A 26,011-nucleotide genomic window follows, 5' to 3' on the forward strand; every position below is an offset into this window, starting at 1 on the left:
AGCGTGGAGAGGGCCCTACAGGCTCTGGCTGAGCAGTTGCCGGAGGAGGAGAAGGCTACAGCCGGCCGCGTGGGCTGGATGTTCCTCACGGCTTTGAGTCTCAACACGGAAAATGTGCTTAATGCAAGGGCCCAGGTGCCTGACCAGGTGTCCCGGTTGGACGTGCTGGAAGCCCGGGTCCGCCTGTTAGAACAGGGGCCCCAAGGTGGAGACTCTGAGGCAGAGGCGGAGGAAGCAAGTGGAGACAATGTAGCTCCCAACCCCCAAGCCCGGCCAATCTTGAAGCAAAGGGTAAAACGTGAGCAACCTTTGGGCCCCGGGGGCATTGCTGCCGGCAACCCAGCTGTGACTGAGTTCACTACCTATACCCCAAACACTCCCACTGAGTTGCAGGAGCTGGGGAGGCGGTACAGACAACGCCCTGGAGAGCCAGTCTCGGCTTGGCTGTTACGTTTATGGGATGAGGGAGCAGACAACATTCTCTGCTCCCCAGGCGAGATGGAAAAGCTAGCCTTCGTGACAGTGCATCCATCCCTGCGACAAAGGTTACAAAACTGCCATAGGTTGGCCAACAACCAGGGCAACCATTCTCTAATGGCGTGGCTCACAGCTGCGGTACGCACAGTATGGGAACAGGCTGGCGAGCTGCCAGACACTGTGAGTCAATGGCAGTCATATACAGAACTTACGCAAATAATCCGTGAAATGGGTATGAGACATGCTATTTTTAACCTCAACATGCAGGGCCCAGATGACGAGCTTTTTACTGCCAGCATGAGAGATCTGGTTTTGGACACTGCACCTGCGAGTGCTTTTGGATCCTTGGTTGCTATTCTTACACCGTACGTAGGGCGACGGATCCATGAAGTTACAACTGCCATGGCCACCCTAGGGGATGTTGAAAGCCGGAGGCGAAGGAAGTTAAGACAGGAGGTCCGCACAGTTGAGACCTGGAAGCCCACACCAAAGGTAAAGGGGCGAGGTAGCGGGCCTCAGAGAGTAACACGCGCACAGATGTGGCGTGATCTCGTGGCAGCAGGGGTTGATCAGGAAAAAATAGACCAGCAACCCAATGCACTCCTGCTTGAACTTTGGAAACAGTTGCGTCCGGAACAACAATTCCGAAGAAACATAAAGGAGGAGTCTGGCAAAGCGCGACCCGTGTCCCTCCAGGACTTCATGCAGCCGCTTGAGGCCGACTCCTTGCAGCTTGATTAGGGGTGGGGCCAAGGTACCCGGTCAGAGGGGACGAGCAGGGACCGGAGGCCCCACGTGGAACTGTCCATACATTGGTCCCCTTCGAATGTACAGAGGGTTTTGGCTCTAGTTGACACTGGTGCTGACTGCAGTCTCGTTTATGGGAACCCAGAACTGTTCCCCGGACCAGCAGTCTGCATTGATGGCTACGGGGGAAAAACTGTGACTGTGAAAGCCGTTTCCTTACCACTGGGTATAGGAAGGCTCCCTCCTCGTACCTACAAGGTTTATGTCTCCCCCGTTCCGGAGTATATTCTAGGGGTGGACGTGCTACATGGCCTCAGCTTACAGACGTCGGTAGGAGAGTTCCGTCTCCGGATCCGGGTGGTGAAAGCGGTGACACGCGGGCATGCTCACCACCCTCCTCAAGCGTTGCCACAGCCCTGGCGCGTGGTTACAGTGCGACAGTATCGCCTGCCAGGAGGACAGGAGGAGATCGGTCGTACAATATTGGAATTGGAGAAGGCACATATTGTGAGGCCAACGCACAGTCCCTTTAACTCCCCAGTATGGCCTGTCAAGAAGCCAGATGGGACCTGGCGAATGACTGTGGACTATAGGGAGTTAAATAAGGTGACGCCACCCTTGCACGCTGCAGTGCCTTCAATTCATGATTTAATGGATCGTCTGACTGTCCGCCTAGGGACATATCACTATGTAGTGGACTTGGCCAATGCTTTTTTTTCCATTGACATTGCACCCGAGTGTCAAGAGCAGTTTGCTTTTACGTGGGATGGGCGTCAGTGGACTTTTCAAGTCCTTCCGCAAGGATACTTGCACAGCCCCACTATCTGCCACGGGCTTGTGGCCCAGGATTTGGCACAGTGGGATCACCCATCCTCTGTGGCCTTGTTTCATTATGTTGATGACATTCTGTTAACCTCAGGTTCTCTTTCTGATTTAGAGCAAGCAGCTCCCTCTCTTCTCCGCCACCTGAAGTCACGCGGCTGGGAGGTGAATGAGGAAAAAGTCCAAGGCCCTGGCTTATCCGTCAAGTTTTTGGGTGTTGTGTGGTCGGGTAAGACGAAGGTTATACCTGAGGCAATCATTGACAAAATACAAGCCTTTCCCCGGCCGACCAAGGTCTCCCAACTGCAGACGTATTTGGGTCTGCTAGGATATTGGCGGGCATTTGTACCCCATTTAGCACAAATGACAAGGCCCTTGTACAATATGATAAAAAAGGGGACCTCATGGGATTGGACTGAGGCTATAGAGCAAGCCTTTGTTGCCACGAAACGAGCAGTGCAGCAGGCACAGGCTCTGCAAGTAGTGGACCCAGGCCGCCCATTTGAACTTGATGTTCATGTAACCCAAGAGGGGTATGGATGGGGCCTCTGGCAACGGCAGGAGCGTCTCCGGTTGCCAGTGGGATTTTGGTCCCAATTATGGAAAGGAGCGGAGGTCCGCTACTCTCTAATAGAGAAACAGCTGGCTGCTGTGTATGCAGCCCTAGTGGCCACAGAAGCCATCACAGGAACGGCACGCGTGTTGGTTATAACAATGTATCCTGTCCAGGGATGGGTGGGTCCGTACGTGGACCCAGGGACCCAAAACGGGGGTGGCACAGACCACCACCCTCGCCAAGTGGGGTGCCTACTTGGAGCAACGTAGCACCCTTAGTTCAAGCCCTTTGAGCACAGAGCTACAACAGGTCCTGGGGCCTGTGGAGCTTGTAGCCCAGGCTGAGCCAAGTGCTCTGCCTAGAGGGGAGGACTTGGAGCCCTCGCCCTACAAAGAAGGACAGTCCCCAGTACCTGAGGATGCCTGGTTTACCGATGGTTCTAGCCGAGGGGCTGCAGCTGTTTGGACGGCTATTGGTGTGCAGCCCAAAACAGACACCATTTGGTTTGATACTGGGATGGGCCAGAGTAGCCAGTGGGCTGAATTACGGGCTGTGTGGATGGTGATCAGCCACGAGCCTGGGCCCCTAGTTATTTGCACTGACAGCTGGGCGGTGTTCCGGGGCCTAACGCTGTGGCTGCCTACATGGAAACACCAAAACTGGTTGGTGGGACACCGTCCACTGTGGGGTCAAGCCATGTGGCAGGACCTCTGGGACCTAGGGCAGAAAAAGGAGGTGACCTTAATGCATGTCACAGGTCACTCCCCCTTAGTGTCCCCAGGTAATGATGAAGCAGACGCCCTAGCACGGGTACGATGGTTAGAGCGGGCTCCTGCCACTGATGTGGCCCATTGGCTGCATAGGAAATTACAACACGCTGGAAGCCGAACCATGTGGCAGGTGAGCAGACGCTGGGGCCTGCCTTTGAAATGGCAGGAGATAGCAGATGCCTGCTATGACTGTGCCGTCTGTGCCCAGGACAGCCCCCAAAGGCGGAGGCTCCCCTGGGAGACACAGCAGATTACGCGAGGGAGGGTGCCCCTCACTCGCTGGCAAGTGGATTACATTGGACCCCTGCCTAAGGCCCGCAATGCGATATATGCATTTACAGCAGTGGACACTGCTACGGGGTTGATGTTTGCTTGGCCCTGTCCGGCTGCGGATCAGCGGCATACAGTGGTCGCCCTTACACGACTGTGCGCCCTCTATGGGCGCCCCCAAGTCATTGAAAGTGACAGGGATACCCATTTTACGGGGCAAGAAGTGCAGCGCTGGGCTGCCAGGATGGACGTGCAATGGTTGTTTCACACCCTGTACAATCCGCAAGCAGCTGGCATGATTGAACGTTATAATGGTCTTTTGAAGCAAGGTCTCCGGGTGTCAAAACACCCTCCCACGATGCGTGACTGGGCCTCGCGTCTATGGGACGTCCTGAGAGTCCTGAATGAGAGACCACGGAAGGGAGGGCCCGCACCAGTAGAAGCTCTGCTACATCGAACGGCCGCTCCCATTCAATTACAAGTTACCACCAGTGAGACTCTGTTAAAGCCAGGCTACGGCAGAAATGGGAACATTTTGCTGCCAGCACCCACATGCTTGAAAGCAGGGGAACGGCAGCAATGGACTTGGCCCTGGCAGGTCAAAAGCCCCCACTGTCGGTGGTTGGGTCTGATAGCCCCATGGGGGGCCGGTTTGATTCATGATTTGCAAGTGACGCCAGGGGTGGTGGCTGAGTGGCCACCACAAGTGACTGTAGTATACAGAGGTCCCGATACCGGGATGATTTTGCGAGGAAACTATGTGCTCTCACTATGGCCTATTATGGGGTCCCCTGTTCTGTTACATGTTGAAACTATGCAAGGGACCCCAAGCACTGCCATAAAGGTCTGGTACCACAAACCGGGAAAGGTGCCAGTGGCAGCAACCCTCCTTTCCCAGGACAAGAAGCTGGCATGTATTCTCCCAGATGGAAGGGATTTGCCATTGTTGGTTCCTAAGACTACCGTTTCTTTTCGTCCGTAGGTGTCAGTAGGCTAATATGGCACAGGGACCCTCGCGGAAGACGCTTGTCACCTGGATTGTGAGGCGAGAACCTGTAGGGGTGGAGTGTGGGGACAGAGCCCCAGAAAGTAGTTTATAGGCTCTCGGCCTCACGTGGAGGAGTGCTGGCTCGGGTGGTGGATGGCCGTCAGCTGTGGCTGATTGGCCGTCAGCTGTAGCCAGTTAGCCAATTAGCCGCTAATATAACTGCTGCGGCTACGGAGGAGAGTGAAAGAGAGTCGCCGGTGGGTTGCAGACAAAAGGGACAGCAGGTCGCACGTCCAGTGAACCCAGCCTCCAGTGAGACTGTAGTGGTATGACTCCCCTGCCTATGGCTCCGTGGGTGTTCCTTTTTGGCCTCACCATATCCTGCGTTCTTGTATGGGGAGCGGGAGCAGAGACCCCGCAGGCTTCCCCGCACGACACCATTCATCCTCCAAATTAACCTTTAAATACTCATACCGCCCTCCATGAGCCCCAGGCACTCTGCCTAGGTGCCAAAGAGCTAATTACAGAACAGGAGCTTGATACACGGTTTGGGGACACATTTCTCCACCTACACCATGGACATCTTTTGATGTCAGTAAGTTCAGACCTACATCACTAACAGTCACTTCAAACAAAGTGGGGTTTGTTTTGAGCTAAAACTACATATGGGGTTGAAGTAAGTGAGGCTTATTCCCCAGGAAAGACTGAGCCAACCTCTGCTCCAAGGTGCATAGGTGAACAAGTAGATAGTCCTGGGGCTAGGGTGGAGCCCCAGGGGAGGGGCACAGGGCACCACCTTGGCATTCTTTGACTCCCCAAAGGGTTTTATCAACATGTGCAAGACATGTCCAGACACCACATTTGATGCAGGAAGACACACAGCCAGGCGTCCTCCCAGAGGGGAGGCAAAAAGGAAGCAGGAGTGTCATGCGCGGTCTCTGGTCCGGTTCCATGCACAAGAACGCAGGACCTGGTGAGACCAAAAAGGACACCCACGGAGCCATGGATGGGGGGTTCATACCACTATATTCTCGCTGGCGGCTGGGTTGGAGACACAGGAGGCAGGCTGCACACGATGCGCAAGCTGCTGTCCGCTTCTCTGCCTGCCAACCAACCAACCAACCAACCAACCCCTTGCTAACTGCAATCTGCATTTGCTAGCTCAGCCACGGCAGTTATATCAGTGGCCAATGGCTCACTGGTTACAGCTGACGGCCAACTAGCCCCAGCTGATAGCCATCCAATCACGGTTGATGGCCATCTACTACCCAAGCCAGCACCTTTCCATTTGAGGCCGAGAGCCAGGAAACTGCCCCCACAAGGAGACCAGGCTTTTGTGGGAGGGGGCAGAATCACCTGGACAATTACCACAGATGAAAATGTCCCAAGGGATATTTCAGGGAGAGGGAACACAAGCAAAGCCATAGGGCACACAGATCCATAGGCTGTGTGGTTAGACACAGCTTCTTGCACCCTGAAAACCCCCAACTGGGCTCTGCAGAATAAACAGACACCTAACATCTGCCACATCGTCCTTACACATCCTGGAAACAAGCCAAGAGCCACTGAGCACAGTTTCTGGAAACCAAGGCAGAGTTCAACAAGGACGGATCCAGCTAAGGCTGTCTGGGAGCTGCCCCTCCCGGCAGACCACCAGCTTTGGGGCGGGCGAGACCACAGCAGCCTCATTGGGCCCCCCATGTCTCTGTGGCTTGCTCCCCAAACAAGAGCAAGGTGTCTGGTCAATACCCAGACAGAGCACTGGGGGAGGACATGGCCACACCAAAAGCCCCTGCCACCCTCAGCACGAAACCGGGCCACCATCCATTCCTCACTCACCTGGCTGGGCGCCACGGCCTCCAGCCCCACGGTCAGCCTTTAATGCCTTTAGGAGGTGCAGGTGTTTCTGGGCATTTGGCCCTTGCCCACAGGGCTGGTTTCTGACCTCAATCAATGTTCTTAGCCCCGAATATACATTGGAATCACGTGAGGAGCTCTGAACACCTTGTGCCTGGGCCCCAGCCCAAAGACTGAGTTGGTTTGGGGGAGGCCCAGGTCTCCACGCGATTCTCATGTCCCAGAGAGGTACAGGAGGTGCCACAGACCTTCAGGCTCTGCAGCAGCAGCCTTTTGAGACCCTCAGATTAACTATCAAAAGGCGAGGGGCAGGGATCTCCATCCAGGGAAGGGTTTGTATTCTGGGTGTTTAAGGCCTCTGGGATCTGGCTACATTGAGGGGCTTCATCCTGAAACCAGAGTGTTAGACTTAAAGCTGCTGTTGAACAGTTAAATGTTTATTCTCAAGGCTGGCAAGACAGTTGGGTGGTGGTGAGAATGGATCTGCTCCATGTTGAAATGGAAATAAGAACAAAATTTCATGTATTTATTCAACAAATATTTATTGAGTCCTTACTGTGTGCCAGGCCCTGACATGCAAGGGTGAACAAGATGACCTTGTCCCCAGGCTGCCTTCAGGAGCAGAGATGGGCGCTCCCAGCAGAGTGGGAGCAGGACAGTAATTGGGATGACACAAGGCACAGGTAGTAAGGAAGGGTTTCCTGGAGGAGATGATACAGAAGCCAAGTCCTCAGGAAAAAGCAGGAGTTAGCAGGTGAAAAATTGTGAGAAAGATGCTTCAGGCAGATGGAACAGCATAGGAACAGGCACTGCATGGTTCCCCTGGGAACAGAGGCTGTTCAGATTGTGGGAGGGACAATAGGATCAAGTGCCAGGGCAAAGATGAGGTGGTATACGGAGGAGGAGTCAGTGGGAGCCATTGTGGGGACAGAGCCAGCAGTGCAATTTCCAGGCTCTCGGCCTCACGTGGAAAGGTGCTCACTCGGGTAGTAAATGACCATCAACTGTGATTGGATGGCCATCAGCTGTGGCTAGTTGGCCGTAAGCTGTAACCAGTGAGCCATTGGCCACTAATATAACTGCTGTGGTTACACTAGCAGCAAATGGGGGCTAGCAAGAAGATGGTGGCTGGCAAGTGCAGACTGCAGTTAGCACGGCGGAGTGCGGGTTGCAGATTGCAGAGAAGTGGACGGCAGGTTGCAGATAGTGTGGCTCCTGTTTCCTGTGTCTCCAACCCAGCCGCCAGCCAGACTACAGTGGTGTGACTCCCCTATCTATGGCTCCGTGGGTGTTCCTTTTTGGCCTCACCATATCCTGTGTTCTTGTGTGGGGAGCGGGAGCTGAGACCTTGCAGGCTGCCTTGAGTGACAAATGGCGCAGCGAGCAGGGTCCCCCGCACGACACCGTCCACCCTGGTCCAGGCAGTAAGGGGTTGCACTATCTGTAGGGAGTTTTAAACCAATGATAAAACTGACTACAAGTCTGTTTGCCTTTGTTATCATCCTAAACCCGGAAATCAAACGGTGTTAGTGAGCAGCACCCACCTTGTTCCTCACTCTCTGACAGTGTTTGGCCTTTGTCCCGAGGGCAGCAGGGAGCCCTGAAGGCCTCAGCAGGGGTGTGCTCCTATTTGCATTGTTTCTACTTTTTTATTATAGAAAGTTCCAAATCCCTAAAAATAGAACAGTACCAAGGAATCCTCAAGTACCTGTCACCCAGGTCCAACCATCACCAACACCATCTTCTTTCTTCTCCCCTGGCCTTTTTCGTTTTGTAGTATTTCCTGATTTTTGTTAGTGTGTTTTAAAGAAAATCTCAGACATCCTATCATCTCACCCATAAACGTAGACTGTAAAAACTGAAACCTGGGTCCGGCACTGTCGTGCGGGAGACCCTGCTCGCTGTGCCATTTGTCGTGCGTGGAGGCCTTCTCGCCACGCCATCTTTCAGGCGGGGGGGCCTGCGGGGTCTCTGCTCCCGCTCCCCACACAAGAACGCAGGATATGGTGAGGCCGAAAAGGAACACCCACGGAGCCATAGGTAGGGGAGTCATACCACTATGGTCTCACTGGAGGCTGGGTTCACCGGACGCGTGACCTGCCGTCCGCCTTTCCGCCAACCGACCGACCGACCGACCGACCGACCGACCGACGACTCTCCTCCACTCTCTCGACTCTGTTCCTCTCTCTCGGCTCTCCTCTTCCGCTCTCTTCGGCTCTGCTCGGCTCTGCTCGGCAATCGTTCGTAGCCGCAGCAGTCATACCAGCGGCCAATCGGCTAACCAGCCACAGCCGACGGCCAATCAGCCACAGCCGACAGCCATTCACCACCCGAGCCAGCACCCTTCCACGTGAGGCCGAGAGCCTATAAACTACTCTCCGGGGCCCTGTCCCCACAGGCACGGTGGCTCAGGCAGTTGGAGCTCCATGCTCCTAACTCTGAAGGCTGCCGGTTCAATTCCCACATGGGCCAGTGGGCTCTCAACCACAAGGTTGCTGGTTCAACTCCTCCACTCCCGCAGGGGATGGTGGGCTGTGCCCCCTGCAACCAACAAAGGCAACTGGACCTAGAGCTGAGTCCACAGCTAAGATTGAAGGGACAACAACTTGACCTGGGAAAAGACCTGGAGGTACACACTGTTCCCCAATAAAGTCCTGTTCCCCTTCCCCAATAAAATCTTTAAAAAGAAAAAAACAAAACAAAACAAAACAAAAACACTGAAACCAAAATACCACCATCACACCTAACAAAACCAACAATCCTTCTGAGTATGTGGTTTCGGGATATTTCAGCTAGCCTTGGGGGAGGTAAGAGGTGGGTTCTTTCCCAGGCAGGGCTGGAAGGAAAAGGAGCACATAGGAGGCAGCCTGCACTGGTGTCAGGCAGCGAGAGTGAGACAGGAGGGCCTGACCCCAGGACACTCTGCAGGTGAGAGGTGTGGAGAAGAAGGGCTCCGAGTAGGAGAAGCAAGAAATTCAGGGGGGGGGCGGGGGGGGGGGCGGCCCCATGGCTCAGGCCGTTAGAGCTCTAGAGCTCCATGCTCCTAACTCCGAAGGCTGCCGGTTCGATTCCCACATGGGCCAGTGGGCTCTCAACCACAAGGTTGTCAGTTCAATTCCTCGAGTCCCTCAAGGGATCGTGGGCTGTGCCCCCTGCAACTAAGATTGAACACGGCACCTTGAGCTGAGCTGCCTCCCGGATGGCTCAGTTGTTGGTTGGAGCATGGGCTCTCAACCACAAGGTTGCCGGTTCAATTCCTCAAGTCCCGCAAGGGTTGGTGGGCTCTGCCACCTGCAACTAAAAAAGAAAAAATTGAACATGGCACCTTGAGCTGAGCTGCTGCTGAGCTCCCTGATGGCTCAGTTGGTTGGAACGTGTCCTCTCAACCACAAGGTTGCCAGTTCAACTCCCACAAGGGATGGTGGGCTGTGCCCTCTGCAACTAGCAATGGCAACTGGACCTGGAGCTGAGCTGCGCCCTCCACAACTAAGACTGAAAGGACAACAACTTGAAGCTGAACGGCACCCTCCACAACTAAGATTGAAAAGACAACAACTTGACTTGGAAAAAAACAAGAAAAGAAATTCAGGTGGGGAGGCAGCAAAGGCCAGTAGTTCAGAGCGGGGCAGATCTCGGAGACATGGGAGGCAGTGGTGGGTGACAATGACAGAGACTCATAAACCGATGCTGTGGTTTCAAGCTGAAGTGACTAGTGAATGGTGGTGTCAGAAGAGGGGGGTCAGGAAGACTTATGGGGGCCTGACCCCCCAGAATCCAAGGCTGTCAGAGGGATTACCTCAGGCCTCACTGTTCTGCCCACAGCATTTGAGACAACCCGCCCCTCTCCACCTCCACCTGCGACCCAGGCCCCACGGTGTCCCTCTCACCTCACCCCAGCTGTCCTTACTTTGGCCTATGTCCCTTCAGGCTTTTCCACCACACAGCTGGAGGGATCTTTCCAACATTTAAATCAGGTTATACCACTTTGTTGCTCAAACAATGCTCCCCAACATCCCACAATCGCCTCTGAGGCCCTTCATGCTCTGCCGTGGCCCCCATCCTGTTCGTTCTGACCTCACTCCTGCCTCTCTCCTGCTCCCACCACCCCAGCTTCCTCACTGCCCCTCAAACACATCAGGCCCCTGCTGGCTGGCCTCAGGGCCTTTGTACCTCATATAAGTGGAATCATACAGGATTTGTCCTTTTGTGTTTTGCTTATTTCACTCAGCATAATGTCCTCAAGTTTCACCCACGTTGTAGCCTGTATCAGAATTCCCTTCTTTCTGATTTCTTTCTGGAAAACAAAAAATGCATTCTCTGAGTTTCTGTAGTATCATTAGCACTGTTATTTACAGTGGCATTCCAAGCACAAGGCACAGAGTGTGGGGAGCGGCCTGGCAGGGAGGAGTATTCATCATGGACGTGGTTAATGGCCAGCGCCGGGCAGTAACAAAAGCAGACTGATTTCTGAGCAGTTTTCATTATTGCTTTTAAATCCGTTACAGTCAATGCACCCCCTTGTTGCCCACACCCCTAGCCAACTACTCCCACTGTCCCCCCAACTTGGTACCTGACTGGTGATTTATAAAAGCTCAATTCTTTATATTATTAATATTTAAAGTATTAAGAAAAAAAGAACCCCAGAATTGGAGAGTCGATATCACAATTCCTCAGGGGATTCAGGGAAGGTTTTGTGACTGAGGTCAGTCTTTGGGAATCCACTGGCTCCTGACAAATGCAGCTGTCAATATCCTTGGCCTCTGCATGTGTGAGTGTGCGCGCGTGTGTGTGTGGTCTCTGTGTGTGTGTCTGTGTGTCTGTGTGCATGTCATCTCTGTGTGTCATCTGTGACTGTGTGTCTCTGTGTGTGCATGTGTGTGTCTGTGTACGTGTGCACACAGGTGTCAGAAAGTCCCAGGGCCTGGGAGGACTTTAACTTCCCGGATGCTGACCCCTACGGAGCTAATTTTAGACTTTGGTCTAGAACCAAGAAATGATGAGAAAAGGGAATATTAAGGAAAAGTTTGGGGTGGGAAGGTAGCAAAGGAAACCGCAGGCTGATTATTGTTCAGGTCTGTGGGCTTTCTGGTAGAATCAGAACCTGGATCCCTCAATACAGTAGTTTTTCCCAAAAAGTGTGCTCTGTTTTATGGGCTGGTTCAGCACCATCACTCCGAGGCTTTTCTCGCACCTGATTGTCCTAAGTGCTTTCTTTTCTGGAGGTGTGAAGGCAGGCTACAGAATTTTCTCCTAACTGGGGCCTCTGAATAGCAGAAGCACAAATCGCAGCCAGAGTCCACGGTTATGTGTGGCTTTCTCCTGATGCCATGTTTCCTCAGGAGCTGGGCCATGGACAAGGCTCCATCCAGGAGCAGCTACTGGGCACCCACTCTGTGCTGGCTCTGCGGGTGCAGGACTGAACCAGACAGGGTCCTTGCTGCGAGGAGCTTAGAACTCACAGCTCTCATCGCTTGAACACCTAGGGTCTAATAACCACATAGGGCCTTTTTGTTTGTAACAACCTCGTGAGATAGATGCTATTATATTACCCTTTGGGGTAAGGAAGTGAGGTGGGTATTCAAAGACAGCACTGAGTGTCCAGTAGGATGCTCCCACTCCCTGCGATGGCTCCGTGGGGGGACATGCTGTCCTCACAGAGTGCACAAGAATAAGACCAGGTTCACCCCAGCCAGGCTCCTGGCCCCAGAGAGAATGCTGTAAATACGTGCTGGACCAATGGATGGATGGATGGACTGATGGATGACTAGATGATGGATGATGAAGGGATGGATGGTGAATGCATGGATAAATGAATGGGAGATTACGTAGGTGAGCTGGAGTTTGAATCCACCTGAGCTCTTCAAACATCGGGCTTTATTTGACCTTGGGATATTCACAGAAAGTAAAGAGACTCTCTCCTTTGTTAAAATAAGAATAAATATTTCTTGGGTGGCTGGTTAGCTCAGTTGGTTAGAACACGGTGCTCTTATACAACACAGTTGCCGGTTCAATCCCCACATGGGCTACTGTGCGCTGCACCCTCCACAACTAGATTGAAACAACTACTTGACTTGGAGCTGATGGGTCTTGGGAAAACACACTTAAAATAAATAAAAGTTTAAAAAAAATAAGTATTTCTTCATGAAGAAGAATGATGCTGGGCAGGGGGAATGAAAGTTGGAGAGATTTTTAGCTATTTTCAAGATAAAATAAAAACAGCACTTCAGTGCAAAATAATATCAAACTGACATATAAGTCTAAATGCAGTATGAAAAAGAAAGAAATGCAGCTGGAGAAATAGATTTTCGGCAGCCTTGACTGCTATATTTCTGGGATCCCATAGAAGTCATGATTAATTAGGAAGTCTCCAGTTGGCTTGGAATCAAAGACTTTTCAAGCTGGGCTGAGTTTAGGGAACCCCTCGTCCAGGTCCCAGGTTGTCTGCCCCACTTCCAGACCATTGTGTTCAGAGAAGCACGTCCTAGGCCTCACCTTCCGTTTCAGAGCCTATGAGGAAGCTTCGGGCAGTGGCCCGCTGGGGCTCTCCCCTTCCTGCAATGACCCTGCAAAATTCCAAGGATCTCTGGGGCAAGGGGCTATTTTTGAGCTCAGGCTCGGTGTCCATGTTTGGTCTTCAAGGAGCACACTGTGAACTTTCTTCCATCTGCCAAAGCTTCATCCCGCAGTCCCCTTGGGAGGGCACCGATCCCCCTTTCTCCAAGGTGGCAAACAACAGCTGGGAATGCAGCTTCTGGAACACATCAGGAAGGGACCCTCCAACCACCACCCTGGAGCAAAAAACCAAAGGGAGCCTCCTGAGATACATCAAACTGACATTTCTTTACTTTTTCCCTAAAAAATAGTTTCAGATTTTAAAAATAGTTTGTATCATTGAAAAGAACTTCAGCCAACACTGACAAATGTAAGGGTTTAACAAAAAAGTCACCTGAAATCCCACCACCCAGAACCAATGGGTATGATGACCTGGCTGAACATCCTTTCAGTTTAGCTCTTGGTACATCTGTTCGCACAGGTGCCATTTTGCAAAAATGGGCTCAAGCTGTTCTATAACCTTTTTTTAAAAAAACCCAACAGTATAGTTGCTCTGTGCCAACAAATACGAATTTACATTGTTAGTTTAAAAATATCCATGTACCTTTAACTTTATTTATTTCACTTTATTAACTAATCTCCTATGGATAGACATTTAGGTTGTTTCCAACTTTTCATTCTCACAATTTGTTGGACCACCCCAATAACAGTTTCTTGCAGAATGTTTCCTTTTCTGCTCCCTTCTATGGAAAGCCAGCTTAGAGCTGCCTGAAGGAAGAAGGGACAGAAAGGAGAGAGATAGGGAGGAAGGAAGCCTTTAGAAGTCTTTGGGCTTCTAAAAATGTCCCCTAAGAAGCTGAGGTGGGTGCCTGGGGTGGGCAGTGCCTGGTGGGGAGCTGTGACAGGCACTTGGGAGAGACCAGAAGCCTCAGGCTTGCCTCAGCTGCCCTTCTCCAGATGAGAGGTTTCCAGAGCCTGAATGCCCTAGAGGCGTGGGTCCAGGCTGTCCCTGCCCCAGCAACCTAACAATAACCTACGCCTCCAAACTGTGTGGAATGTGGAGCTGGGATGGTCAGAGAGGCAGCAATGAGTTGCTCCCGTGGGGGGAGGGGTGTCAGGGGACAGGCTGCTGAGGACATAACCCTGCAGAAACCAGCTGAGGAACCAAGGCCGGATAAGCATATTCCGATTCTGTTCCCTTCCCTACCTCCACCAGCCCTGAGCCAAGTTATGGCTCCTATGGCCAAGAACTCATGGCTCCTACCCTTGACCTTGCTCAGAGGAGCCCAAAACGCTCCAGGGAAGCAGCTCAGGAGAAAAGCATAAGTGGATGAGGTGGAAACTTTTGGAAATTCTGAGTTGTTCGGGAGACCCTTAACATGTAAGCAGCATATTGCCACTTAAAAGCATTTTCAAGACAAGCCACAGACTAAAAAAAAATATTTACAAAGCACATATCCAGCAATAGCCTTGTATCTAGAATATATAAAGAACTCTCAAAATGTAACAATAAGAAAACAAACTACCTGATGATAAAAAAAATAGGCAAAAAGATCTGAACGGACATCTCACCAAAGAGGATATGTGGGTGGCAAACAAGCATGTGAAACGGTATTCAACAACATTAGTTGATGGTAATTAGCAACAAATTTTAAAAAATATTTTCAGGTCCATAATCCTACTTGATTACTTCATCAGTTCTGTGAGGTTAGTTGTTGCTGTTGTTAGTATTATTATTACTATTACTATTGTATAGCAAAAAAAAAAAAAATGGTGCTCATGGAGGTTAAGTGACTTGCCCAAGCTCAGAACTGAGACTCAAAACCACGGCATTTTTTCCACTTGGGAGATTTCTGCATTCTAAGAATGTTCAAGAAGCCAACACTTAGTATCCAATTGGACAAGGCCACACTTCTCATTTTAAGCAGAGCAACAAGCCCACGCCCCACACACATACTCCCCACCATCCTGACCAACTTCATAAGCAGTAGGACCTTGTGCAGGGCCTGCCCCTATTGGTTCCCGGTAAAGTATAGAGCAACTGAGCGTTTAATACCAAGACTCTCATTGGCTGGGAAAGGCCTGCCCTGTGGACCTTCCAGAGCTGGTCCAGAGTAACTCCCTCCAGGAGCAACTGGTCGGAGGCCCAGTCATGTCACGCAGCAAGAAAACTGTAGCTTTGGCTTCCTGGCCCTGGATCTGGACAGGGATCTGATGTACTTAAACATACCTTGACTCAGAACTCAGTTCCAGATGAGATCCTGGCACTGGAGGGCCGTCCAAGGGCACTGAGTGTGGGGCTCCTCAGGCTGGTGGGAGGAACAGAGGGCACAGGATTGATTGTGGCCCCACCCTCCACCTTTACCTCCCGTATCTCCTCTGCCCTCCCCAGTCCATCTCCCGTTATAGCACTCAGCACAGTGTTTCCCCACTGGAGTCCAAGAGGCAACACTGCAAAGTCCTTGAAGGCAGAGAAAATGTCTAGTTAATTGTATCTTTACTAGGGTCTAGCAAAGAATTTGGTATAAAGTTCAAGGAACTGGGGAAAGAGATGGAAAGGGGGAAGGGCCAGGAGAGATTGACACATAGGGCTAGCAGGCCTATTTCCTAAGCCAGCTGTTTGGAGGCAGGGCCCAGCCCTCTATGCATGCCAAGTCCAGGGGTTTCTGGATATAGACACAGAAAATAACTCCCATATGCTATCACCCGAACAGAGTGCTTTGCTTGGAGTCATGGCTCCCACCACACAGTTCTGGCTCTCATTTATTCAACAAATATTTATTGATCATCAAATAGATGCCAGGTACTTTACATATGTGAACTCATTTAAATTTCCTAATAAGCCTATTTGGTAAGTACTACATTGTTCCCATTTTACAGACAAGCAAATTGAGGCACAGACAGGACACAGAGCTAAAAAAATAAAGGGCAAATCCAGAGAATCTGGTTTCAGAGTCTGAGTTCTTGACCACCATACTCTACTGCCTCCCAGTAAAGACAATAGACCAAGCCACTATCCTCACCATGCTTACATTCTATGAGGGAAAGAGCCCAGAAATCATCTAGTAGATCTATAATGCATTTTTGGATAGTGATAAGTGCTAGAAAGAAAAATGAAGCCATGTCTCAGATGCTGACTTGCTGTGTGTCTTTGGGCAAGTTGCTTCACCCCTCTGAGCCTGTGTCTTATCTGCTAAAAGCACGTTATTACCCATCTGTTCCACCCACCTACCCAGGTTCTTGGAAGGATCAGAATGAGTTAATGGACGTGGGAGCCCTTTGTTTTTATTTTTTGCACCAACACAAACCCATGACTCCAGCGAATAGAGTCATGAAAGACATCACTAAACTTCCCCCAATATCTTTATGAGCCAGATGATTCTAAGTCCAGTGTGATTCTTACTGCATTTTTAAAAGCAGAGAGCATTGCATGGGCCCACCTACTCTTAGGAAGTAGTAGTCACCTGACAGTTACTTGGAGGGCCTCCCTCAGACCAAGCACACTTACTGAAATGGAACTTTCTGGAACACTGACTATTAAAAACTCCCTTATGAGAAGCTCAAACCATGGGAAACCCAGGGGCAGGTGCTAGATATCCAACAGTTGCTCCAGTGACCACCCTGTCATATATCCCAGTAGGCCGAGCTCCACCAGCTGCCTCCCCAGATCCCTCTTCTGTGGCTGCTGGTTGGTTTTAGCCACAGGAGATGTGGGGAGGAGACGAGCAAGCAGGCAGAAGAGGCAAGCAAGCCCCCAGCCCGGCTGGGTCTGGTTGGGCTATGCCATCCCCCTGAGGGTCACACTTTCTCCACAGCCCTATCCAGGGTGGGGTGGCTTTCCTGTCACCTCTGTGGGGGTCGGGGCTGGGGGTGCCTCACCCTCCCCTGTTGGTTTCCCTTAACCCTGCCCCATTAAACCTAGGCAGTGACCCCACTGGAGTGGGCTCTTTCCTGCTGGGGCCTAGATGGAAAACCTGCTGCTGGTGAGTATTTCCTCCCAGAATCACGGTGGAGCATGGTCCCGTTTCTTCTCACTGGCCCTGCTCTCATTAACCAGAGGATAAGATCGTGTGAGAGTAAGCCAGAGCACCCCGAGGCCCAGGCTTTGGGTGGGGCATTTCAAGGATGGACTCCAGACCCAGCTGCCAGGGGAGGACTCTCCCCACAGCCTCTCCTGGATATCTGGGCACCATCTTTAAGGGCTCTCTCTCCTGCTCTACCTTGAGAAGCTCCACTTTTATCTGTTTACAACCCAGACTTCTGTCCATGAGAAGTTCTGCTGCTAGAGAAATTAAAAACAACCCCCCATCAGGTGGTCAGAATTTGGGGAGCAGCAGGCTGGAAAGAATGGCACCTCAGATTTGACAACAGCCACGCTTGGAGACATCTCAGCCAAAATCTTATTTTCCCTTTGAGGACACAGAGGCCCAGATGGGAGAAGAGAGCTTCCTCCCCAGGCGAGAACTATTCAGGTAGAACAGGTGCTAATAAAGGTCAATGTCATAATTGCTTGTTTTATACGATCTTCCATTGCCGGTCCAGTTGTCACAATACAATAACATGCTGTAGGGATCAGATGATAATAGAAAGCATCTAGAAAACATTAACATATGCTAAGTCAAATGTTCTTTGGGTTTAAAGTAGCTGCTTCCCAGGGCCAAACCCAAAGAGACAAAAAAGGAAATCAGCTTTGTGCTCAAGTAGGTTCCTTTTTCCTTTATGAGTGACTTGAGTCCTCAACGACCTAAATATAGAAGCTAAAGCCATACAACTCTTAGAAGAAAACACAGGGGCAAATCTTAATGACCTTGAATTTGACAGTGGCTTCTTAAATATGATACCAAAAGCACAACTGACAAAAGAAAAACACAGATAAATTGGACTTCATTAAAATTAACTTTTGTGCATTGATGGACATTATCATGAAACTGAAAAAGCCTACAGAATGGGAGAAAATATTTGCAAATCATATATTTGATAAGGGTCAAGTATCTAAGATAAATAAAGAACTTAAAGCTCAACAATAGAAAGATAAATAACCCAATTAAAAATGGGAAAAGGACTTGAATAGACATTTTCCCAAAGATATGCAAATGACCAACAAGCACTGAAAAACACTCAACATCATCAGTCATTAGGGAAATGTAAGTCAAAACCACAATGCGATACCACTTCATACCCACCAGGAAGGCGACAATTTTAAAAATGGAAAATAGCAAGTGGTGAGGATATGGAGAAACTGGAATTGTGAATTGCTGGTGGGAATGTAAAACTGCTTTGAAAAACAGTTTGGTGGTTTCTCAAAAAACTAAGCACAGAATTACCAAATAATCCAACAATTCTATTCCTAGGTAAATATCTAGGTAAATATCCAAAAGAATCAAAAATGGGTGCTCTGACGAATACATGTACACTTATATCCATAGCAGTACTAGTCACAAGAGTCAAAATGTGGGAACAACACAAATGTTCACCAATGGACGAATGGATAAATAAATTTAGATAGATAGATAGATAGATAGATAGATAGATAGATAGATAATGTTATTCAGCCATAAAAAGGAATTAAGTACTGATATATGCTACAACATGGATGAACTTTGGAAACATTATACTAAATGGAAAAAGCCAGACACAAAAGATCATACATTGTATGATTCCATTCATACAAAATACCTAGAATAGGTAAAACCATAGAAACAGAAAGCATATTGTTGGTTGTCAGGGGCTGGGGGATAAACTGTTTAATAGGTACTAAGTTTCGCTTTGGACAGATGAAATGTTTTGAAATTAGATAGAGGTAGTAGTTGCACAACAATGTGAATATGCTAAACACCAGTGACTTAGTTGCTTAAAATGGTTAATTTTATCTTATGTTATTATTTTCTCAATTAAAAAAAAAGTGAATTAGGGGTGGAGATAGGAGTGATGGCAGATGCCAGGAAGAAAGTCCCCCAGACAGTTCTCCCTCTAGACCCAGAGGCCATCTCCGAGCTTGAGAAGGGCACGAAGCACTCTGAGAGTCCATTTATCCCATTTTACAGATGAGAAAGGCAAGCCCAGAGATGGCAAGGACTTGCTGAAGGCCCCAAAATGCATGAGAAGCATTCTGAAGTCAAAGATGGCTGTAGAACTCAGAGCTGGCACTGCACCATGGTGCCATATGGCATCTGCTGGCCATGGCGGGCTGGAGGGGGCCCATGGCCATGGTTAGATGAGTGAAGTCTCAGTTTATGATGGCCTTCCATCCTGAGCACGTAAAAGGGACAAAGTCATCAACCAATCGGCTATCCGGGCTCATCCATTCCAAAGACTTTGTTTTGGATGAGTCAACCCAGATCTTCCTCCTTGAGAGTCAGCCGCTTCGTGAGTGCAGTTGACAACTTTAAGAAGAAAACTCATTAGCCAGCTGTTCTATTTCTGCCCACAACCTGCACCAGTGGGCTGAGGTCATCAGTTTCCCCCAAGGGCCATTGGAGGAAGGCAAATGTCCTAGAATTAGAGCATTCACTGATCCCCCCTAAGGGACCCAGGAGCATCCAGTCAGGCCCGGGATAGCAAGGCCAACAGAGCCACTGGAGCCCTGAGGGGCTGTTTTCTTTTTTAAGGTTTTGCTGGCTCAGACCTGTTGGGCAGGTATAAAAGGGAATGGCCAGCTCTGCTGCGCACCCAGTCTCTCCCAGTGTGGTCTCAGGTGGGTACCATAGGGGATGCTGGGGATGATGGGAAACAGGGAGGGGGTTTGTGGAGGAGCCACCTGAGGAAAGTAAATGCAATGATGAGAGATGGGCAAGGGGAGCAGGGGGTGAGCATTTCTTGAACACCCAGGGGCTGCAGAGCGGGTATCTCATTCAATGTTCCAAGGGACCTCGACCTGCAGGACTCCATTCCACAGTGAGACAGGAGCAGCTGGGATTCAAACCCAGATTAGCCCCACTTCACTGCCCCACCCACCTTCCACCAGGGGATGGAGGGGGTGCTGGATTCATGCTGGGTTCAATGCCACCCTGCATTTCCCGTACTTTGTAATGCATCTTTTCCACCTGAGGGCTCTTTTAGCTTTTGCATTTCAGGAGCTGAATTTTTTATGTTTTGTTGTTCGTGATTTTTTTAAAAACGGTTATCTTGGTTATCAAAGATGCCTGGAAAGAGCTGTTTTCTGAGGGTACAGGAGTGATTTGAATGCAGCAGACTTTGCGTCGGGGTCATAACTGAGAAGGAGGCTGGTAGCCACTGAGTAGGGGGAGCTGGTGTCAGGCCCGTACAGCACTTGGGGCAGTGCCTGGTCCCAGGGATCTGTGTCCCCAGGCCACCAGGCCAGGACAATAGCAATGACACTTTAGCTTGTGGTTCACAGCAAAACCACCATTAAAAAAATACAAGCAGCCTGAGTGGAATAAACAAAGGAGAATTTCTGGTTCTTCCTCCCCCATTAGAACAATTAAAAAGGGACCCAGCCCTCCCAAGCAGTTGTTTTGTTTTAATGATAAGTCTAACGCATTTTAATATGACCTAGCCGATACTTGCACTTTCTTCTTGTGAAGGTTTTGGTCTCATTTCCCTGGTGACTTCCATCTATGTTCAACAGAACCAGGGAAATGAGACAGCAAAAAACTGAGCCGGCAGCAACAACAGGAAGTTTATGTTGAGCAACGCTATCTTGCATAAAAGGCATGGGGGAGGCCCAACGAGGCTATGAGCTGCCAAGGTGACTTGTGACAGAGCTGAGTGAGACACAAGTCTCCTGGATGCTGAATGAAGACTGCTCCAAGCTATGGGCAGAAACCAGGGACTCCCAGTCTAGTGCTCCTGGGTGACAGGACTCAGGAGGGAGTAGGCAAGGTCCCTATCCTGAACTCCAGGATCTTTAGTGGGAGAACAATCCCATCGTGATTTTCGCTGCCTTTCACTGAAATGTACCATTTCCTCCTCTTTTTAACACAGGCACCAAATCACAGTCGTATTTGCAGTAACTGTGACTTGGTCAGCAATGGAAGTCACTGATATTTGTTGTATCATATTACAATCATGGCAGAGAGCTCAAAAGATTCTTAATTCTTGCTGTTGCTTCAAAACAGTGGTTATTAATCCCACAGTTAGGCTGTGTTATTTGATGTGTTCGTAAAGAAGCACATGTATTACCATGTCATACATGCTTAATATTTTGTTAATTATATTTTAATGTCATTTGTTTTCTTGGTGACTCTATGTACTTTATTACCTGAATTTAAAACATTTTGTCCGATGGGACTCCACATACCACCAGATGGCACAGGACCCCCACTATATTCCTCCAATTTGTAATTTCTACGAAATGGACCAGCTCTGGGGTTGGGTCCAACCAGAACTCGTTAAGCCAGACGCCACAGGGTGATGAGACGAGAAGAAAGTGTCGGGCCTTGCCTCCAATGGCATGCCTGTCCTGGCTCAGCCTCTTCTGGAAACACCAGGGTCTCTCTCAGGAAAAGCTGGAGCTCTCCAGAGGACAGCTCATACAGCAGGGGCCCAGGAGCATGGTATGAAGACCGTGCATCTCCAGCTTTCTTATTTAAAGGTGGAGGCTGGACTCTTAGCCTCAAGAACAGCACTGCTGGGAAAGGGTTCTCAGAATAACACCCTCCCAAACCTTCAAGAAGACCTTCACTCCCACTCCCAAAACAAACGGGGATGCCCCTGACTTCTTTCTTTGCTCCCATGAGTCCCCAGTTCTCCTCCTTCCTGGTGGTTTGGTGAAATTGTCTGGGTTAGGAAACCAAGAGGCTCAGGCATGACCCCAGGCTGGCCTTGTCTTATTCTAGGTTATTAAGGCCTAATGGCAGCAAGACACCCAAAGTGACGTGGGAGAAGCAACCCCCTGCCTCTCCAGGGACATTTGCCCCAGCCCACGCATCAGTCCTGGCAAACTGTTCTTGCTTTCCCCTACAGCACCCAGGGAAGTCCTGGTCCCCACCTCGTGCTCCTTCCTGCGCCTCCCTCAGCCCAGCCACCATGCCCGGTGGATATAAAGGTGAATGTGGGGATGATGTGGACCCCATGCCCTTTCTGGCACCTCCCGAAAAGGAGAGGATCGAAGCCATGAACAAGCCCTATGACATCAAGAGGTCTTGCTGGGTCAAAGACGAGAAGGAGGGCTTTGTCGCTGGGGAGATCCAGTCTGAACAGGGAGACCAAGTCACCGTGAAGACAGTCACCAACCAGGTGAGTGGGGAATAATCTCCAGGATGAAACTGAGCTTTGGGAGTAGCCGACACCCAGGCTCTGCTGTCCATGCTTCTGCTCAAGAGGCAGAAAGAGCAGGTGCCTCTGAGTCCTGTGTGCTGGGTTCAAGTTTAATGACAGTCAAGCTGTGTGTCCCTGAGAAAGACACTTCCCCTCTCCAAGCTTTGGGTTTCTCACAATAGAGATTCCAATGTGATAAGACATATGAAAGTACTTTGCATGCTCTCAAACAGTACATGTATGTAAGAGATTATCATGAGAGTTACTCATCTTTAAAGTCCCAAGCGGCTCTCATGTGGAATCTATTTTCTAAGAATGAGAATGAGCATCCCACCCGTCAGCAGTTGCACTAGGTGCCCATGATGGCACGAGGAATGAGACCGGGCCCGGAATACTCTGGCAAACCTGGGCGAGCTCTTCAGCTGCATAAGGAACCGATGGTGGGTCCAGAGCCCCTTGCTGCATGGCAGTGGTGTGCTGGGCTGGCTTGTCCTGGCTTGTGAGGACACACACTAAACACTCAGGAGCTTTGCAGCCAGTTGTTAAACCCCTGGCAGCTTGATGTCAGCCATGGTGGAAGTACTTACACCATGGGAATTGACAAATGGCACAAATCAGGGATTTTTTCTACTCCATACAGATGGTTTACCAGCGCACCACTCTCTGCTAGTCCCCACTGTCTGAGTGTGAGGGATGACTTGAGAGAGTAGGTAGAAATTTTGGTTTCTTAAACCCCTATCCTGTCACAGACTCCTGGTGAGGCACTGGATGGACATTTTACTCAATCCTTTCAATAATCTCATGTAGTGGGAGGAGGACTTACTGACCCTGTTTTGCAGTAGGATCAGGAGATTTAGGTAACTTGCCCATAGTCACAATCATGAACTTGGATTCGAACCTGGCTGTGTCTGGCTCAAACACCCATGCCCCCTCTACATCACCATGCCATCTGTCCGTGACGGGCTGCAGAGGAGGAGTGTGAGGTCAATCCTGGTTAATTTCATGAATAAGAGAAGCCAGAGACCTTCCATGATCAGGACTTGCAACAGCTGAGCTTTACTTTGCATAACCCCGCACACTGCAAGGGAACTGGCAGGAGAGAGATGAGGCCGTAGTTGGTTTAAGGTGAGTTTGAACACGAAAGTCAAGCAGAATTCTCAGGGGAAACATACTTTTCAGAAGGGTAGAGCATTACAGTGTTGCAAGGAATCATGGGCGAGGGTGGAGCCCTAGAGGCCCCGTTTGGATGCAATTTAAGGACAGAAATGAACTGCCTTGAGCATCCGCAACAGACACACCATCCAGCCAGGTGGGGACAGAGAAGCCTGACTCACCCGGCTCCTCAGATAAGGGCGAAGGCCTCCATTCCTCTACTGGAGCTGAGAGACAAGTGCTGGCTTATGGGCGAAGCCCAGAGAAATGGACTCTGAATAAAACCCAGCTTGATTTACTAGGGGTGTGGTGCCCATTACTGGGTGGATTTTCCAGAACTGTCAAGGCTTCAAATTATCTGCCTATTGGACTCACACATTACTGAGAGTCCCAGAAATCCCAGTATGTGCTCAAGCCTCCCATCTCAGGCCACAGGCAGCTCAAAGATGTTTGTTTTCTGGATCACACATCTTGAGCTTTGGTCCCCGATGATGAGTTGGTGCTAATTTACATTTACAGATGAAAAATTGGGGTGCAGAGGGAGGACAGGATTTGCCTGCTGTACACAGGAGCTCTGGACTCTCAACACTGTACTATTTTCACCCTGATACATCTTCTGCCTAACACACATTATTGTTTTTTTCTTTGTCTTGCTTGTTTGTTTGCTTTCAATTTTATCCTTCAAGGTGGTTTGGTGGGAGCAGAGGAATTTTATTTTATTTTTTATTTTTTCAGTGAAACCATTCATTGCTATTTAGAAACCACCACTAATTCCCAAGGCAGAGAACCAAGAGTAACATCTCTGTACAGTGTCCCTGGGATCAGTGAGAAAGCTCTGATCAGCTACCAGCACAGACTTGTTGGGAAGAGAAGCATGGGCCAGAGGTGCTCTGAATGTAGGGAGGGAACTTCATAGCTCACAAGGAATTTTTCCATGGCCCCACTTAAGTTCATATTATTCTCCCCGAAACCAGCCATGGGTGCTATTGTCACCCCTACTTCAGAGGGGAGGTGATTACTGCTCACATGGCCTCGGAAGTCCCTCTGCATCCCAAGTCTCACAATGGGACATGTTCGACCATGAGGGGGCCCACTGGATACCTGATTCCAGCTCCTTCCAGGACACCAGATTGTGTGTGGCCACCTGTGCCAGATGCTGCTGTGGCTGCCACGGCACTGTTTCCTAATTCATGTGCTACTGTGTCTTGATATCTCCCCCCAGACTGTCACCATGAAGAAGGATGATATCCAGCAGATGAACCCACCCAAATTCTACCAGGCCAGCGACATGGCGGACATGACCTTCTTGAATGAGGCCAGTGTCCTGGACAATCTGCGCCAGCGCTACACCCACATGAGGATCTACGTGAGTGCCGGGGCCGGGGCCGGGGCTGGGGGCCAGGGCGCTGCAGATCTTCTGCCCTCCTCCTGATGGGAGGGGGCGGCTACTCTCCCTTCCCCAGCAACCAGTGCATGTTATGACAAAGAAGCGCACAGGAACCATGTTTTTGACATGTTAGAACTCCCACTCCAAGCCTTTGACATCTCAGGGATGCACCATTTCCACAGGCAGCTGAAATACATTTGCTGCAGCTGTCACCCAGAAGTCTTCCTCCCAACCTGCCCTGCAAAGTCTGCAATCGAAACATCATTTTCCTCCTAGTGATTTCACATGGCTTGATTAGAAGTCCCTCCCTGTCCATCCATCCATCCATCCATCCATCCATCCATCCATCCATCCATCCATTCATTGACCCTTCCTTTCTTCCTATCTTCCTTCCTTCCTCCCTTCCTCTTTTTTGTTCTTTATTCCTTCCTTGTATCCACCCATCCAACCATTCATTCAACAGACATTAAGCAGTATGCAAGGGTGAGCAAAACGGTTGCCATCAGTCCCTTGACTGCTTGGAAATCCTAAGACAGAAGTATAATTTCCTGAAGGTGCTCATGGCTACACTCAACATGGGACGTAAGGAACTTTGGGTGTTTGCCTCTCTAAATGTCTTAACTATAACAGAAAGATGCTTATCTGGTAGGAATAGGTGAGGTAGGAAGGTCAGGGGTGGCTGGAGATACTGCTGACAGCCAAGAGGGCTGCTGTTCGCTTATTCTCCTCAACCTAGGTCAGCACTACTTTAGGTGCAGGTTTAGGCCCCCAGAAATACCACAGCCCCAGGCGGTGATGGAAGAACTTGGGGATATTTGCTGGGCTGGAACATCTTAAGGATACTTGCTGGGCCTAGAGACTAGTGGGAGCATCACTGGACCTCAGGTCTGGGAAGATCCACATTTGCCCCTGGCTGAGCCTGAAGCTTAGGCTAAGAATGTCTGTGTGGGTTCGAGGGCCAAGCTCAGGACTGGGGCTTACTCGGGGCCACTCTGAAGCCAAGCCCTTGCTCCCCATGGGTGGCCACACCATGTCTTTGGGCTAAGGGACTGCAGGCCCCAAGGCATGGAGTCTCCTCTTAAAGCACTTTGGTTGCTGGTTGAATAACTGACAGTTCCGCCTGTCAGTTATTCAACCAGCAACCAAAGTCCACAGCCCCATCTGTTTCTCTTTCATGTCTCTCCTGCAAGGGTTGGGGGATGGAGTGCCTCTCC

General features: G+C 50.1%; 1 protein-coding gene across 2 annotated transcripts in view; it reads left to right on the forward strand.

Moving 5' to 3' along the window:
* MYH16 (myosin heavy chain 16) overlaps positions 1-26,011 on the forward strand; it is a 207,592-nt gene that overhangs the window by 131,138 nt on the left and 50,443 nt on the right. Inside the window, exons 1-3 of one of the 2 annotated variants that reach the window (XM_019718314.3) lie at positions 19,615-19,733; positions 21,965-22,237; positions 24,633-24,776. In XM_019718314.3, coding sequence (XP_019573873.1) covers positions 22,028-22,237; positions 24,633-24,776 — 354 coding nt within the window. In that variant the 5' untranslated portion in view covers positions 19,615-19,733; positions 21,965-22,027. Of the gene's footprint in view, positions 1-19,614; positions 19,734-21,964; positions 22,238-24,632; positions 24,777-26,011 lie in introns of those variants that run through there. The other variant, XM_088796692.1, reaches the window with a different exon arrangement.

The sequence above is a fragment of the Rhinolophus sinicus genome, chromosome 3, assembly GCF_057876585.1.
Source record: "Rhinolophus sinicus isolate RSI-liver-muscle chromosome 3, RSI-T2T, whole genome shotgun sequence".
Classification (NCBI taxonomy): domain Eukaryota; kingdom Metazoa; phylum Chordata; class Mammalia; order Chiroptera; family Rhinolophidae; genus Rhinolophus; species Rhinolophus sinicus.